General features: G+C 45.5%; 1 protein-coding gene across 5 annotated transcripts in view; it reads right to left on the bottom strand.

Annotated features, from left to right (window-relative positions):
- Nucleotides 1–16,713, bottom strand: part of dlgap2a (discs, large (Drosophila) homolog-associated protein 2a) — a 1,284,003-nt gene that overhangs the window by 83,761 nt on the left and 1,183,529 nt on the right. For all 5 annotated transcript variants that reach the window (XM_038800403.1, XM_038800402.1, XM_038800404.1 and 2 more), the window contains one exon: nt 321–468. In XM_038800403.1, the coding sequence (XP_038656331.1) occupies nt 321–468 (148 nt within the window). The remainder of the gene's footprint in view (nt 1–320; nt 469–16,713) is intronic.

Here is a 16,713-nt window from a genome sequence, read left to right as displayed (position 1 = left end):
TGAGTATAGCAGTTAGTGCAATAGTATGTCATTACAAGTGATAATAAATGGATTTGCACAAATTACTATTTAGATGAGGAAGCACTTACACATTTTAAAATGGCAAATAACTTTCACTTTGCTGGTGGTAGCTAATTTTTGAATGTACACAGTTACATATTGTTGTATTGTTCAAGCTTTTTCCCTTCACAGTCCTAATTCTGTCCATGTTTAACCTTTGTTGAGGCATCTCAGGACAGGAAATGACTTCTGATGTCACCTCACATAAAGATGTTGAGATTGGGGAGATTCCTTTTTTTTTTCTGAGGGCCACGTCTCACCTGACTGACACAGCTAGCTTGGCTCAGTGTGCTCACAGCTCTCATGTAGCTCTGATTTCTTGAGCGGAACTTGGGAGAGTTCTCGTTGGCGGATGGATCTAAACTGTGGTTGATGGTCACTTCAATCGCAGATTGTAGGTAGTTCTGGCTGCAAGTAGAAAGAAAACATGTAGAACCGCAAAGTCAGAGAAGGAAAGAGAGAGAGAAAGACATTTGCATTGGTGTAGCATATTTCATGACCTCTGCGGTACGCCCCAAAGTACTTTACTACAGCCAATTACTCCTGGAGTGTAGTTACAGTTGTAATGCAGAATTGTAATGAAATGAAATGGAATGACAACAATAATCTTAACAAATCCCCAATCAAACTCAATGAAGATAGAAGCACTGTCAGATTTCTTTGCTTGGCAGGTTTGCGTCGTTTTATATATTTTTAAAAATAGCTATATTGGATCCATTTGTTTTCTTCACATTATCATTGCCGTAATATTATATTGTCGAATTAATAAGATGCTTATCTCCTTTATTCTGCTACTTTAAGAAATAATTACACCATTCTTGAATGCATCAACATCCTTTATAAAAATTAGACCATTATCAAGAACTCTGATTGCATCATCTTGTTTCTTTTGGATGATGGTCATTGATGTAATTGCATTATTCACAAAGCTAGATGCAATAATAACAGAAGTTATTCATACGGAGAATAACCACATTCTGAGTTTGCACACAAAGAGCGGTAGCAGGCTAGCTTTCCACACTGAGTTGACAACCCATTCAGCTCTTTGGGATGAATGGGGGAAGTACTAAATTTGGGCTCACCCATATTTGCAAAAGAAAAATTAAAGTGAGCATTTAATTCACTGGACCTCCCACCCATAACATGTTTCCTGCCAGCCTCTGGTGAGGTAAGGACTTGGTGGTAGGAAACACATAGTTGGAACAAGCAGGAGGTTCATTCCAAAATTACATTGACATGCAAATGAATTCTCACAAGGGCACAGTTTCCACATTCCAAGGCAATGTGCCTTAACAATGCCCATATAAAACAGCTGCCAGTGTGTTTGCAACCTGTGGCTTGTGAGTGCGGTCTACAAAGTTACAAACAAACAATTCCAAAAGTTCAATGCACCTATTTAGTTCAGTGTAAGATAATAAGAACAGAAAAACTCTGATGAATCTCATCGACTGGACATCCCTCTTTTCTTCCTGCCCATCTTCCTCCAAATAACAAAAAGATCATGTGAGAAATGGGTGTGCTCCATTGCTAGGCGATCATTCCCGCATTCAAGGTTTAAAGGTACACTGATGCACATGGACTTTTAAAATATGAGTTTGACATGAAAGCATTATTGATGATTAATGTATTTCAGTTCTATTATGATTTACTTATTGGCAAAGGTCTTGCTCATGTCATTTGTTTTGCTATTTTAATTGATGACACAATTGATGAATGGGAATCCCATGATCTGTATGTTATTTGGAGGAAGAAGGGCGAAAGCAAAATGATTACGGGCATGATTTAATGGAAATGAAACAGTCTTGTGTCGAGTATGTTTAGCCAGATGTTTCCCAGCACTCGCAGCACCAAGAAAGACCTCGTTATCTGGCGGGACTCTATTTTATTTTGGAGATGACTGCTGCCTCAGGGCGTTGAGGGTCACTGTCCATGTGGAGTTTGCGCATTCTACCCGTGTCTGTGTGGGCCTCACGTCCACAACCCAAAGATGTGCAGGGTAGGTAGATTGGCTGCATTAAATTTCCCCTAATTGGAAAAAAAATAATTGGGTACTGAACATTTATTAAAAAAATAAAACTAATATGCCGATTAGCTGGATCCAGTTCGCAATTCTCGCGAGATAGGGTTAGATAGAGTCATAGATGTTTCAGGGGCCGCAAAGTGGCGCAGTGGGTTAGTCCTGCTGCCTCACGGCACCGAGGTCCCAGGTTCGATCCCGTCTCTGGGTCACTGTCCGTGTGGAGTTTGCACATTCTCCCCATGTTTGCGTGGGTTTCGCTCCCACAACCCAAAAGATATGCAGGGTAGGTGGATTGGCCACCCTAAATTGCCCCTTTATTGGAAAAAATGAATTGGATACTCTAAATTTATTTTAAAAAAGATGTTTACAGCATGGAAACAGGCCCTTCGGCCCAGCTTGTCCATGCCGCCCAGTTTCTATCACTAAGCTAGTCCCACTTGCGAGGCACCTCGAGCCGGGTAAATCCTGGAAGAAGACTCTCCTGGGATCTACCTGCCATGTCCCATCCCAATTCTGCTGAGACGCGATCGGTAGGTCACATAGGTACATGGCCATAATCACAAGAACAGACTGGAATTGAGTTGAGCTATGAGCTGCAAACTGACCTCCAGCCAAAGAGCAATTCTTGTTTATTCTCTTAGTTCCCATTTCTTTTATTTTATTATTTTTGATCCATGGGCCCATAATCGGAATGTTCCTTTGAGCAGAAGACTCAAGCTGTAGCAGCCTTCTAGTCAGAACAGTGTGCTCCCAGGTTTTATGTTTGGAGAGGACAGGCCAGACTCTTCAGGTGAATCCTAGGAAGCGGTTTTAGATGAAATCTGTTCAATTGGCTAACTGGCAACTGGTGGGCTAGCCAGGGACAGTGTTCTGCCTGACAACAATCAGTGATTGGTTCCTCCATGATCCTTTCTGAGAGAGCTTCGCTAAGTGTTTAAAGCTTAGCAGGAGAAGGAACATGCTCTCTCTCTCTTCCCTGCTGAAGTGAACAAACTGCTTTATTGTTCTAAAAACCAGTGAGTGCCTGGCACATCTTTGCTGTAAAACGTGAAATGATCCTGACTCGACAGAGAAAATAGACAACCTTGTCAGAGAAAACCATCTCAAGCCCAGAAGCAAGAAATATCAAAACAAAAGCCTGAACTTCAGAAAGACATTAATTGGAAGTCATCCCAGTGCATCAAAGATCCTTTATCCTTTTATTTTAATATTTTCTTTACCTTTCAATCACCCGTTCTCCTCTGTGTTCTGTGTGTATGTGTGTGAGTGAGTGTGTGTGTGTATATATGTAGAGAGTGGGGGCAGTTAGAAAAGGAGGGTTGGGTATTTGGTAGTCATTTACATTTTCTGTCAGTTGAATTTACTGCACATAATAAAGAATTACTTGTGTTAAAGTTAAAAACCTAAAATTGACCAGACAATAGCCCAGCGTGTCGTGACACAGGCACATCACTGTGAGAGGCTGTTAAAGTCACTACAGCCCTTGACATTTACACCACAAGTTGCTTCCACAGGATATATTAATCATGCAGAGCAATCAGCAATGCAAACGCATATAATTTGAAAGATTGCTGTTTAACACATGTGGTTCAAATGGTCAAGTATCCCAGATGGTTTTACATTAACATTTTAGTCAATGATCAATGCAGAGCAGGGGGAATGCAGATGAAATCTTGTCCTATTCTGAATAACCAAAGCTCAGAGACAGAAAATGCTGACGTTATTTTAAACTGCAACTCTTAGGTCAAGAGGTGATCCTGATTTGACATGAAAGCTGATTGCTGAGACACCCACATACACTAAAAGCCTGGGAAATTAAGACTTGGAAATGGGATGTTGAGCAAAAACTCACATGTTGCTCAGAACAAACTTCTGCACAAATGCAAAGTCAGCATGGGGGAGCAATTAAACACCAAGAGTCAGATTTTCATCTTGGAGGCAGAAATTAGGAGTCAGGGGATGTGTTGACATTGTGATCCCATCTCCTGACTAGTGATGCCTGTCTGGGCCAATCTGCAAGGTGGGTACGATGTAGAGGTGGGCATATTAGGGGCAGCACGGTAGCATTGTGGATAGCACAATTGCTTCACAGCTCCAGGGTCCCAGAATCGATTCCGGCTTGGGTCACTGTCTATGCGGAGTCTGCACATCCTCCCGTGTATGCGTGGGTTTCCTCCGGGTGCTCCGGTTTCCTCCCGCAGTCCAAAGATGTGCAGGTTAGGTGGATTGGCCATGATAAATTGCCCTTAGTGACCAAAATTGCCTTAGTGTTGGGTGGGGTTACTGGGGTATAGGGATAGGTTGGAGGTGTTGACCTTGTGTAGGGTGCCTTTTCCAAGAGCCGTTGCAGACTCGATGGACCAAATGGCCTCCTTCTGCACTGTAAATTCTATGATAATATTAAAAGGCCCACTTCTGTTTGTTAGGTCAATGGCCCAGTTCAATGGATGTGTCAGGCTCTCTAATGCTCCCCTAAACCCAATCCCCCACCCCATCAGCACCATAACTCACCCCACTACCTTGACACCTCAACCCTCTGTACACCACCTTATCCTCCCATACCTCCTACACTTCACACCCTCATTCCTGTAGTGATATGCATAAGCAATTGTACATGTAAATATATTTGACATCCAACCACTAGATAGCAGGCAAGTTATGCCATGTGTCACTGTAACCTAGGGGGAGTCTGTAGGCGAAGTAGTCGTTGTTAGTTGTGTTTGTTCCAGTTTCCAACCCACAGTTTGTTATACAGTAATAAATGCGACTAATCTAAAACTAGAGGTTTTTTAGTGCGCAATCATTGTCCATGCACCAGAACATAACAATTCCCCTTTCCTCTGTCACCCTTTATCTCTCCACACATCCACCTCCCATACTAACGCATGTAATATTCAATATAAATGTAACTCATGAGCCCTATAATAAATTAAGAATTAATTGAAAAGCTCATAACTCTGTCAAGATAAACAACTGTTATTCCAATAAATACTAAAAAAGCATAAAACTCTTAACAGCCCATAATTCTGTCAACAAGAGCTCATATTGTCCTTGAGAACATTCACTGCTGGCAGAATACATCAGTTGGTTTGGGACTCAGCCAAGCATTCATAAGCAGAAGGGTGCAGCGAAGCGTGCTGGGCCCATAATCCAGAGGTCGATGGATTGAAACCATCTTCTGCTAACTGCAATTTTAGTGCCATGGTGGCACAGTGGTTAGCACTGGATGCCAGGGACTTGAGTTTGATTCCGGCCCTGGTGACGGTCTGTGTGGAGTTCATATTCTCCCCGTGTCTAGGTTAGTTTCCTCTGGGTGCTGTGGTTCCATCCACAGTCCAAAGATGTGCAGGTTAGCTGGATTGGTCATGCTAATTTTCCTCTTAGTATGCTAAATGTGCAGGTTAGGTGAGATTATGGGGTTATGTGCTCTTTGGAAAGGTCGGTGCAGACTCAATGTGCCAGTACAGGAAAACTACTTGCGAATCAAGGCACAATTTTTAAAGGCAACCCCAATCTATTAACCCCCCTCAGTGGCCCTACCCACTTAGCCAATTTACCTCTTCCGGGGTCCTCGAGCCCTCCTTCACCCCATTTCTCATGCGCAGGTCACCCCCCCCACCCCCCCCCCCCCCCCCTGCGTGCCCGACCCCCGGCACGGGCAACCTGGCACTTGGGCACCTTGGGCGAAATTCTCCGACCCCCCAGCAGGGTCGGAGAATCGCCTAGGGGCGCCTAAAATCCCGCCCCCGCCGTGGCAGAGATTCTCCGCCACCCGGGAAGTGGCGGGGGCAGGAATCTCGCCCCGCCAATCGGAGAGGCCCCTGCGGCGATTCTCCGGCCCGGATGGGCCGAGGTCCCGCCGCTGGGAGGCCTCTCCCGCCGCCGAGGTTTGAACCACCTCTGGAACGGCGGGCTCAGAGGCACGAGCAGGCCCCCGGGGTCCTGGGGGAGACGGGGGGCGATCGGACCCCGGGGGGGTGCCCCTACGGTCGCCTGGCCCACGATCAGGGGCCAGGCCAGTGCCCTGGGTGCACTATGTTCCTCCGCGCCTGGCACGGCCTTCGCCATGGCGGAAGCGGAAGGGAACACCACATCGCGCATGCGCCGGCAGTGACATCAGCGGCCAGCTGCCGCTGACGTCACTGCCGGCGCATGTGCCGACCGGCGAAAGCCTTTCGGCCAGCCCCGCTGCCGGGGGCGCCGGGTGTTTGCGCCAGTCTTCTGGTGCAAACTGCTCCGGCGCGGGGCTGGCCCCCAAAGGTGGGGAGAATTCCCCACTGGGGAGGCGCAACCCCGGAGTGGTTGGCGCCACTCCCCTACTCCGGCACCGTCTGTCACGCCGGGTAGGGGAGAATACCGCCCCTTGTTAGTGCCTGTCTGACCCCACTAAGGTGTCTGCCTGGCAGTGCCAAGGTTCCCAGGTGCCAGTGTGCCAAGGTGCCAGGGTATCACCATGCTCAGTGCCCGACCACCTGGTGGCCTCTACTCCCCAGCGAGTCCTCCCCAGGTGCCATCACGACCGGTTCATGACTTTGTGAACCAGCACCAAACGGCGCACAATTGAGGTCTCGCTGATGAGGTGGGTGAATCTCGGGCCCCGGGTGAATTGGGTAAGTACATATTTAAATAAGCCTAATGGCTTATTTAAACATACGCACCTGGATTTCGCCCAGCGAGAGCGATACCCAGATTGTGACGCCTCGCGATATTCCGTTGAAAATCCCGAGGCATTTCGAGCGTCACAATTCCCGATTGAGGCCTCTCGTGATTGGAACGATGAGGCGGCCTCCTTGCATTGTTTTGCATTGCTTGCCTTTCCATTTGGAATTTGGATTCCAAGAGCTTCCAGTCAATCTGATTGGCGGGCGGGCCTTCCTCCCAATGAGTCGCGGAAGTCACACATGTTCCTTGTTGTTGCTGCCCCCACAGTATGTTGTTATTGTGGGGTGGACCTTTCACTTTTTGTTGTGAGAGCTTCTCCTGTGCTCTTTGGTCATCTCTCACGGATTCATTCCTAAGTTCTGCTGACCCAATATGAGATATACTTGAATATCTGTACCAGAGTACAGTCTTAGCCTGCATGATAATGGAACTAATATGTACATCCATAAACTATGTGTACTGTGCTCAAGACTGTGCAGCATGATCCTCCTCCTCCTGGTGTCACCTTGAAAGGAAAAGTATAGCCTGTGACCAGATGATGTTAAATCCATACTGTTCACCTCTATGACTTACTCACTGAAATTTATTTACTTTGCCCAACCAAATGAGTCATGGTACGTGTAACTATCTGACGTACCGAAGCAGTGAGTTCTGTTTGATCTGAAACGGTGTGCATCGTATTTCATCTGTATATATGAAGTGTGTAAAAGTGTAAAAATATGACCTAATAGATAATTGAAAACAAAAAACTTTTCTGGAAGAACAAGCTGCCCACTCCCACTTGTCAGCCTTGAAAAACAAAAATGTAGGCTTTACACTGGATAATACAATTTTTTTGTTTGGACAGAATTTTCCCAAAAAATGACCAAGTGTCGTTTTGGGCGGGAAAATTGGATTGATTCCCATTAGAGTTCTATCAAACCTAGTCAATTTTCTGCAACTTGGGGAGATTCACCTGCGCTTGGAATTCTTTTTGGAGTGGGGACCTAAAGACACAAGCACTGCGACTCCTCACAGATCTTCCAACAACCCGACAGTCCACCCCATTTCTACTCACTGGAATTAAATCCCCCAAAGAACTGTAGGCATCAGGCCCCTACCGTGGCCAATTGCTGGTACCCAAGTGAACAATACTATAGATCGGGTCGCCGAAGGCCCATTCATGGCCCCATTTCATTCCCTCTCAACCCCACCTGCCCCGATGGCCATGTTTGCTCTTAGGCCACGTGCCTTGGTGCCCTGTCACTACCTCCTGGCATTGTCCCTTGGCACCCAGACAGTGTCAATCTGGAACCCAGGTAGTGCCGTGACAGGCTGCCTGGGTGAAGTGCGAGGGCACTGCCCTGCCCCGACCAGCCAGGGGCTCCAATGGTTTCCGGGCCACCCCCCACACCCCCTATGGTCGTCACGTCTGGTCTCCTTTCATGAAGGCCACTAGTGATTCCCGCTGGCTTCAACCTTTGGATTGGATTGGATTTGTTTATTGTCAAGTGTACCAAGGTACAGTGGAAAGTATTTTTCTGCGAGCAGCTCAATAGATCATTAAGTACGTGGGAAGATAAGGGAATAAACGAAAATACATAATAGGGCAACACAAGGTAAATCACACAAGGTTGAATGGGCTGAGCATACTTGAATGAGTTTAAAGTCTCATTTAATTCTGTGAATCTGGTTCATGCCTAGTGAGGGCATGAACCAGATTGCATCAGGTGCCGCAAATTGTCCGGCGCAAGCCCCGATTAGGGGCTCGCCTGCTATTCGCCAGGAATAGCGGAAAATGCTAATGTGACCGGAAAATCGCTCCCATATTTTATAATGAAACTGACTTTATTTATTGAGAGGTCTGAAAAACCAGCATAAGTTTAAAAAGTTTTCCGACAGCATTTTAAGTGACCACAATAACCACATCTCCAAGGTGTCCAAATATTTACATAACGTCAGCCTGCATATTATGAAGCTATCAAAAAGGAGTTGTAGCCCACCTGAGACAATCAATTAAAAAAAGTGTAAACAGACCATTCCCTGAACAATTTGCAGGATAATCTGTTAATCAGCTGGGTGTGGACCAAGGCATTGGGCCCAATCACTTTGGATGATGGATCCTGGCCAAGAAGGGGATGCCACCGGCCATGTAATCTAATTACTTTAAACGATGGACTTGAAATGAGGGTTCCCCAGCTTGCTGTAACTATATTTGGTAACTGGCCAGTTTGTGAATGGAGGTCATGTGATGAGCAAACTAACCCTTGGTGTTTAAATAAATTGTTTTCCAGGGCGAGTGAGTCAGGACCAGAAAGACTGAGTTGGTAACAGCAAGAAAATAATCTGCAATCCCTCTCTCTCCCCAGCCATTCTGCTAGCCTCTGCCCTGTCTGTATGTAACCAGTCAAAGCAACACCTGAGGCATTGTCAATGTAAAGGAAGCATCTGCTGACTCTGGAAGAAAAGACAGAATCATTCATCAAGTCTTTGAATTGTTTTGTGCAGAATCTGGAAGAAAAAAAATCAAACAAGGTCTGAAACTGTCCAATACATCAATCTACAAGATCAATATTGTGATGAATGTAGGAATTTCAGATCTTTATTATACTGTTTGTAGCTGATGCAGTAATGGTTAAAAGCCTGGGTTAGTGTGTATAATAGACTGCTGCAGTAGTGTTTTATAAAAAAATCTTGGTTGAAAAGACAAGTAGACATTCTGGCTACAGAAGGGATAAATTTTTAAAAAATAATAAATTTAGAATACCCAATTCATTTTCTCCAATTAAGGGGCAATTTAGTGTGGCCAATTGACCTACCCTGCACATTTTTGGGTTGTGGGGGCGAAACCCATGCAAACACGGGGAGAATGTGCAAACTCCACACGGACAGTGACCCAGAGCCGGGATCGAACTTGGGACCTTGGCGCCGTGAGGCAGCAGGGCTAACCCACTGCGCCAGCGTGCTGCCCTACAGAAGGGATAAATAAGCATCGTAAAAGTAACATCATAATTCATTCTTTTAAAAAATATATTATTCTCCTCCTTTTCACATTTTCTCCCAGGTTTGCACCCACCAACAATAAACAATAAGCAGTAACGAATATAATGTCAATCACCATATCAACAACAACAATTCCATCCTCCCACCAACCTTGCAAACAACTGCCCGCATGTTAACATAAACAAATAACAAAAAGGAATCAGGAATCACCTATAGTCACCATTAACACATACAGTCCATCTCCCCCCAACCCTCCCAAACCTGCCACCCCCAACTAATGTTCGATGTTATCCAATTCTTGAAATTGCATAATGAATAAAGCCCAAGAATTGTGGAACCCCTCCATCCTTCCCTTCAGTTCAAACTTAACCTTCTCAAGAGTCAAGAATTCCAACAGGTCCCCCCACCACTCCAGGGCACAGAGCGGAGAGGTTGTTCTTCATCCCAACAGGATCTGCCTTTGGGAGATCAACGAGGCGAAGGATACAACATCTGCCTCCGCACCAGTTTCCAACCCCAGCTGGTCTGACACGCCGAATATAGCCTCCCGAGGGCCCTGGTGCAGTTTCACATGCACCACTTTAGAGATTACCCTAAAAACCTCCTTTCAGTAATCCTCCAGCTTTGGACAGGATCAAAACATATGAACGTGGTTTGCGAGGCCCCCCCCAGCAACGTTCACACATGTTCACACAACGTTCACCCCCTCAAAGAGCCGGCTCATCCTTGCCCTTGTGAGGTGTGCTCTATATACTCTCCCAACTCTTCCTCCCACTTTGCTTTGATCCCTTCCAGTGGTGCCTTCTCCTCTTCCAAAATAGCCCTTCAATCCTCCAAACTGACCCACAAGCAAGAAATCTTTTAGTGTCTAAATCCCCTTCTCCTCCCATTTCAGAAAATTTACGTCCCACTTTCCAGACTCAAATCTGTGGTTCCCCTGAATCGGCATTTCCCTTGACCCTGCCTCCAACCTGAAGTGTTAGCGAAACTGCCTCCAAATTCTCAAGGAAGCTATTATTACCGGACTCCCTGAGTATTTACCCGGGGCCATTGGGAACGGCGCTGTTGCTTGCACCTTCAATCCCGACCCCCTTCATAAACTCTCCTCCATTCTGACCCACTGGGAATCAACCCCTCTGACCCAGCTCCGCACCTTCTCCACATTTGCCGCCCAGTGATAATACGTCAGGTTCAGAAGACCCAAACCCCCTGCCTGCCTTCCCCTCTGTAGCAGCACCTTTCTAACTGGCCACCTTCCCTCCCCATATGAACAAGGTAATCATTCGTTCAATCTCTCTGAAAAATGCCTTTGGCAGGAAAATCAGCAGGCATTAGAAAATAAAAAGAAATTGTGGCAACACGTTCATTTTAACCCCCTGAACCCGACCCACCAGTGACAGAGGGAGACCATCCCCCCTGGCCAGATCAGCTTTCACTCTCCCCACCAAACCAGAAATGTTGTACCTGCGGAGCCCCCCCACATTCCTGCACCCCCAGGTATCTAAAGTGAGTCCCTGCCTTACGGAATGGCAGCCCCCTCACCCCTGCCCCCATATCCGGCCGACACACCACAAAGTACTCACTCTTGTCTAGATTTAATTTGTACCCGAGAAAAACACAAACACCCGAAGCACCTCCAATATTCCCCCTATTGACACACTCGGTACCAACACATATAACAAGTCATCAGCACATAAGGATACCCTATGTTCTATCCCCCCCGGCACTATCACTTAACATATCCTGAATTTCTTAACGTGATGACCAATGGCTCAATCACGAGTGCAAACAGCAGGGGTGACATAGGACGTCCCTGCCTAGTCCCACGGTGGAGAGTAAAGTTTCTCGAGCTGATGCTATTTGTGCGGACACTCGCCCTTGGCTCCTTACATAGCAGCTTTACCCAGTCCGTGGTTAATGCTCAAACCTAATTGTTGGTTATATTTGTGGATCCTGAACCTCTCAGCGATGACTAAGGGTTATGATGAGAAATTGCCCTGCAGCATCTCCACTATTTCATTATAACCTTTCAAGGCTGGTTTTTGTTGCACCAGACTTAGCTGGAGGATAAAGGTTTCACCCACCCAGTGTGCACCGTAGAGTCACGACTACTACGTCTGCTAAAATTTTGTTCATCTGGACAAAGTATTTTGAACTTTTCAGTGCTGAGCTCCAGTGTTTGGCGCTTTCATCATGCAGTTCCAAAAACAGGTGCCGAAAACTCAACCCATTTTAATGTGGCAAGGCTTGAGTAAGCACAAATGTGCTACAAAGGTTATTAGCACTGCCTCACTTTTTTTTCAAAACAAGGTAACCCTGACCTCAGCAGTTCCTTTTCCTCTGAGTACAGCCAACCTTTCTCTACTCAGTTCAAGTTGCCTTATTTCCTTGCATGGCTTTGGAGACCCTTAACGCAAATCTTTATGGAAAGGGGGAGTGAGCTCTTAAATTCATTGAGGGGAATCGTATCCCTGAGGTTTTCACATGTGGCACGTATCTTGAGCACCTATTTCCATCGGTTAACAGCAAGTTGCTTAATCCTTTTAAACAGAAAAGGTTGTTTGAGTCGCTTCTGATGAGTTTGGAATTCTTTGTGTCATGACTCCGGTACCCACTACTATCTGTTCAGGATGGCAAAAACCTTTGTAGCACATTCGTGCTTACACAAGCTTTGTCAAAGTAAAATTAACTTGCTACTCAGTGGAGAGAGCACGGGGCAGCACAGTAGCATAGTGGTTAGCACAGTTGCTTCACAGCTCCAGGGTCCCAGGTTCGATTCCCAGCTTGGGTTACTGTCTGTGTGGAGTCTGCACTTTCTCCCCATGTGTGTGTGGATTTCCTCCGGGTGCTCCAGTTTCCTCCCACAGTCCAAAGATGTGCGGGTTAGGTGGATTGGCCATTCTAAATTGCCCCCAGTGTCCAAAGAGGTTAGGTTGGGTTACGGGGATAAAGGGGATAGGGTGGACATGTGGGGCTGAAGTAGGGTGCTCTTTCCAAGGGCTGGTGCAGACTCGATGGGCTGAATGGCCTCCTTCTGCACTGTAAATTCTAGAATTCTACAAGCACTGTTTCACAACTTCCCAGCAGAGCACGTGTCAAGCAAGGTTTCTTTTTATAGATGCTGTTTTCTCTAAAATCTGTGCTTAAATTTTCATTTCTTCGATGGTTTCTGCTATTATTCGACACCCTACCTTGGTGAAGCTGTGTTTTTATAGTCTTAAATCTCTTTGGATGTCTGCAGTGTGGATTGACGGATTTTCTTACTCTACCGGATTTCTAAGTTCTTTTTCAGGTGGTTTCGACCTCCTCGTTGCCAGTATTCTTGTGGTATTTTAAAAGAGAATCTTGCAAATTAGGAAGGTACAAGACAGCCAAGAACTTTATTGGGAAGGTGTTGTCACACAGGCTGCTAGTGTAGACTGACTGCTAGCCCATCCAAACTGCCGATGATGTCATCAGTACATCGTATGATCAAACTTTTAAAGTGACCTTGTTCCAACCAGGAACAAACATGAATACACAAATGTGCCTCTTATAGTCGCAGCACTTAAACAGTTAAATTTTCACTGAATCGGTGAGCAGATTCTTTTAAAAACATGTGATCTACCAAGAGGATCAACGAGAGTGGACTATTCTACCCAACTTCACTTGGTTGGAACAGAACTTTGAAGGCTCCGCTCCAAGATAGGACCCAAAGGCAACTAAAAATTGGAAGTGGGTAATTTATCCAGAAAATTATTGAAAGCATCCATATTAGATTTCTTTTGGCATACAGTACTTGAATATTTACATGCGAGGTTGGTACCATTCATAGACTGGAGTAAAATAACTTGGGACACTTTCAAAGCCTTACCCATTGAAGAGTTACAGAGTGTGGTTAGATATTTAGAAGTGAGTGTCAGTCCTAAGGCTAGGAAACTTGAGATTGACAAACTTCTGACTATTTTCCAACTGAACCTGAAGAACAGGAGGCAGGTGTGAAATCTGAAACAGACAGGCCAGGATTAGCAAGGATACAGCTGGAGCAGTGGAAACCAGAGCTAGACAAGCAGGAAGAGAACGGCGAGAGAGAAAGGAAAAGGAGAAAGGGGAATTTCAGGAAAGAGGGATAGGGCTTTCCAGAGGAAAAGGCTTGAAAGGGAGTTTCAGGCGTAAAAGGACCAGGAAATAAGGCAACTTGAATTGAGTAGAGAAAAGTTGGCTGTACTCAGTGGAAATACCACTAGTGAGATAAACTATCCTATCTCATTTCCAAGCTTTGGGCTCTTCAGGTACTCACAACTGATGCCAATTTTCAATGAAGAGAATATTGAAGCATTCTTTGTGTCATTTGAAAAACTTGTAACGAGGTTTAAGAGGCCAGTGGAGACTTCCCTTCTACTGCAAAGCTAATTAATGGGAAATTCCTATGACAATTATTCCCAATGGCCAGAAGAGAGTTCTTCAGAGTACGAGGTGACCAAAAATGCCAGGTAGAAGCGGGTACTGAAGTCATGACGCAAAGATTTCCAAATTCACCAGAAGCAACTCAAACAACCTTTTGTTGCGTTTGAAAGGGTTAAGCAACTTGCTGTTAACCGATGGAAATAGGTGTTCAAGATATGTGCCACATATGAAAACCTCAGGCATGCAATTCCCCTCAAGGAATTTAAGATCTTACTCCCCCTTTCCACAAAGACTCACATTAAGGGTCTCCAAAGCCAGGCAAGCAGCAATTATGGCTAACGATTACGCACTCAAACCCATTTCTCAAAGAAATTCCTTCTCTAATCGCCTCCAAAAATCCAAAAGGGATAAAAGATGAGAAAGTGATAGGAGAGTATGCAGTCATGGGTGGGAAGGCAGAAATGTAAGCACATGGGGCTCTCCTCAGATGGTGCTGAGAACCAGGTGAATTGCCCAGCAATTTGCATGTATTCACTTTAACAAAGCAAGTCACCTCTGAGCTGACTGCTGGAAATTTAATGATAAAGCCATAGGTTTTGTTGGCGTACAGCAGACACCAGCCAAGAGGCCCCAATGTTTGGCACAGCAGACAAGACTGTGTCTCTAACCATGGCAGTTAACTCTTGTAAATGTACTGCTGAGTGCAGCATTCCTCAAGGTTGCTAGGATTTTGTGTTTAAATGGGGAGTGTCCCATTCCACTCCCATTAGGTAAGTATGCCCAGAGTTTTACTTAGAGATACAGAGGCCACCCAATCAATCCTGTGGGGGAATAAACATGACTTTCCCACCTGAGGGAACACTGAATGCAAATGTTTTTGTAAAAGTATTAAAGGGATATGTGTTGTAAGTTTATATCGAGTGCACCTGGAGTGCAACTTTATTTCAGGACTGTTCACTGTCGGGATTGTCTCTAAGTTGACCTGTGGAGGGGATCAACCCGCTCTAACATAATGACCAGGCAACAGCTCAAGGGCAGGTACTGAATGGTCTTAGAGGAGTCAAATGAGATCAAGGAAACAGAACAACTGTAAGAGAAGGTACCTGGCATTTTCCCTGACCATGTGAGAGAAGGCTGAACCAGTACTGCAAATGGATGACTGTAGCCTGGCTATCCAAAATTGTCTTCAGAAATTTTGATGAGTCAAAGGAAAGTTAAGCAGATTTTCATTAGTCAAGGCTCAGCAAGCTGACCCAGTGTTCAAGAAATTAGCACAGGTGGCCTAGATTGATGAAGCAGAGAAAGCGCTGGAGATCTACTATTTAAAGATTGTGATTTTGATGTGGAAATGGAGACATCTCATCTACCAGCCACAAAGGGTGGACAGTCGCCCATTCAACAGTACCACCTCAAATAATGTCAGGAGATATTGAGGATTGTCTATGAAATTCCAATTGTTAGACATTTTGCTATCCTTGGTCATTGAATCACAGAATCATAGAATTTACAGAGCAGAAGGAGGCCATTCGGCTTGTAAAGTCTGCACCGGCGCTTGGAACCCTACTTAAGCCCACGCCTCTACCCTATCCTCGTAACCCAGTAACCCCACCTGACCTTTTTTGGACATGGAGGGCAATTTATCATGGCCAATCTACCAAACCTGCACATCTTTGGACTGTGGGAGGAAACCGGAGTACCCGGAGGAAGATACGGGGAGAATGTGCACACTCCACACAGACAGTAACCCAAGCCACTAAATTGCCCCTTAATTGGAAAAAAAGGAATTGGGTACTCTAACTTAGCTAAAAGATAGATGAGGATATGCAGTCATGAAGGGATTATTATTTTAATGCACTGGAATTTTAAAAAATAGATTTTAATTAAAGTTAGACCTCTGTGATAGGGTTATTTTCTGTTTTTATCATTATTTTTCATTCATATGTAATTTATGAATCATAGAATCACAGAATTTACAATGCAGAAGGAGGCCATTCGGCCCATCAAGTTTGCACCGGCCCTTGGAAAGAGCACACACCTCCACCTTATCCCCGTAATCCAGTAACCCCACCTAACTTTTTTGGACACCAAGGGTAATTTAGCATGGCCAAACCACCTAACCTGCACATTTTTGGACTATGGGAGGAAACCAGAGTACCCGGAGGAAACCCAAGCAGACATGGGGAGAAGGTGCAGACTCTGCACAGACAGTGATCCAAACCGGGAATCGAACCTGGGACCCTGGAGCTGTGAAGCAACAATCCAACCACTGTGTTACCGTGCCGCCCCTGAATGAACAAACTATGTACCTATAATGAATTTACATGTGGACAACAAATTGGAATCGGAATTGAGTGAAAAAGTACTGATGGGTCAGGAACTCAGTCTATGGGGCTTCTGCTGCATGGTCCTCATCCTGGGGAAAGGTCTGCAATGTGCCTGTCAACTGCCTAATTGATATGGACGACTGGCGGACCTTCCTAGGAAGAGGCTTCACAGGGGTCCCACTCAATGGCACAAGGTTTCCCTCAATGTCTCAGCATTTACCTTGCCTAGTGTTATAACCCCAATGGAGGTACTGGGATCAGGACCATACGATTTCCTGT

This window comes from Scyliorhinus canicula, chromosome 6 (genome assembly GCF_902713615.1).
Source record: "Scyliorhinus canicula chromosome 6, sScyCan1.1, whole genome shotgun sequence".
Taxonomy (NCBI): domain Eukaryota; kingdom Metazoa; phylum Chordata; class Chondrichthyes; order Carcharhiniformes; family Scyliorhinidae; genus Scyliorhinus; species Scyliorhinus canicula.
This window is presented reverse-complemented; position numbering and strand designations above follow the sequence as displayed.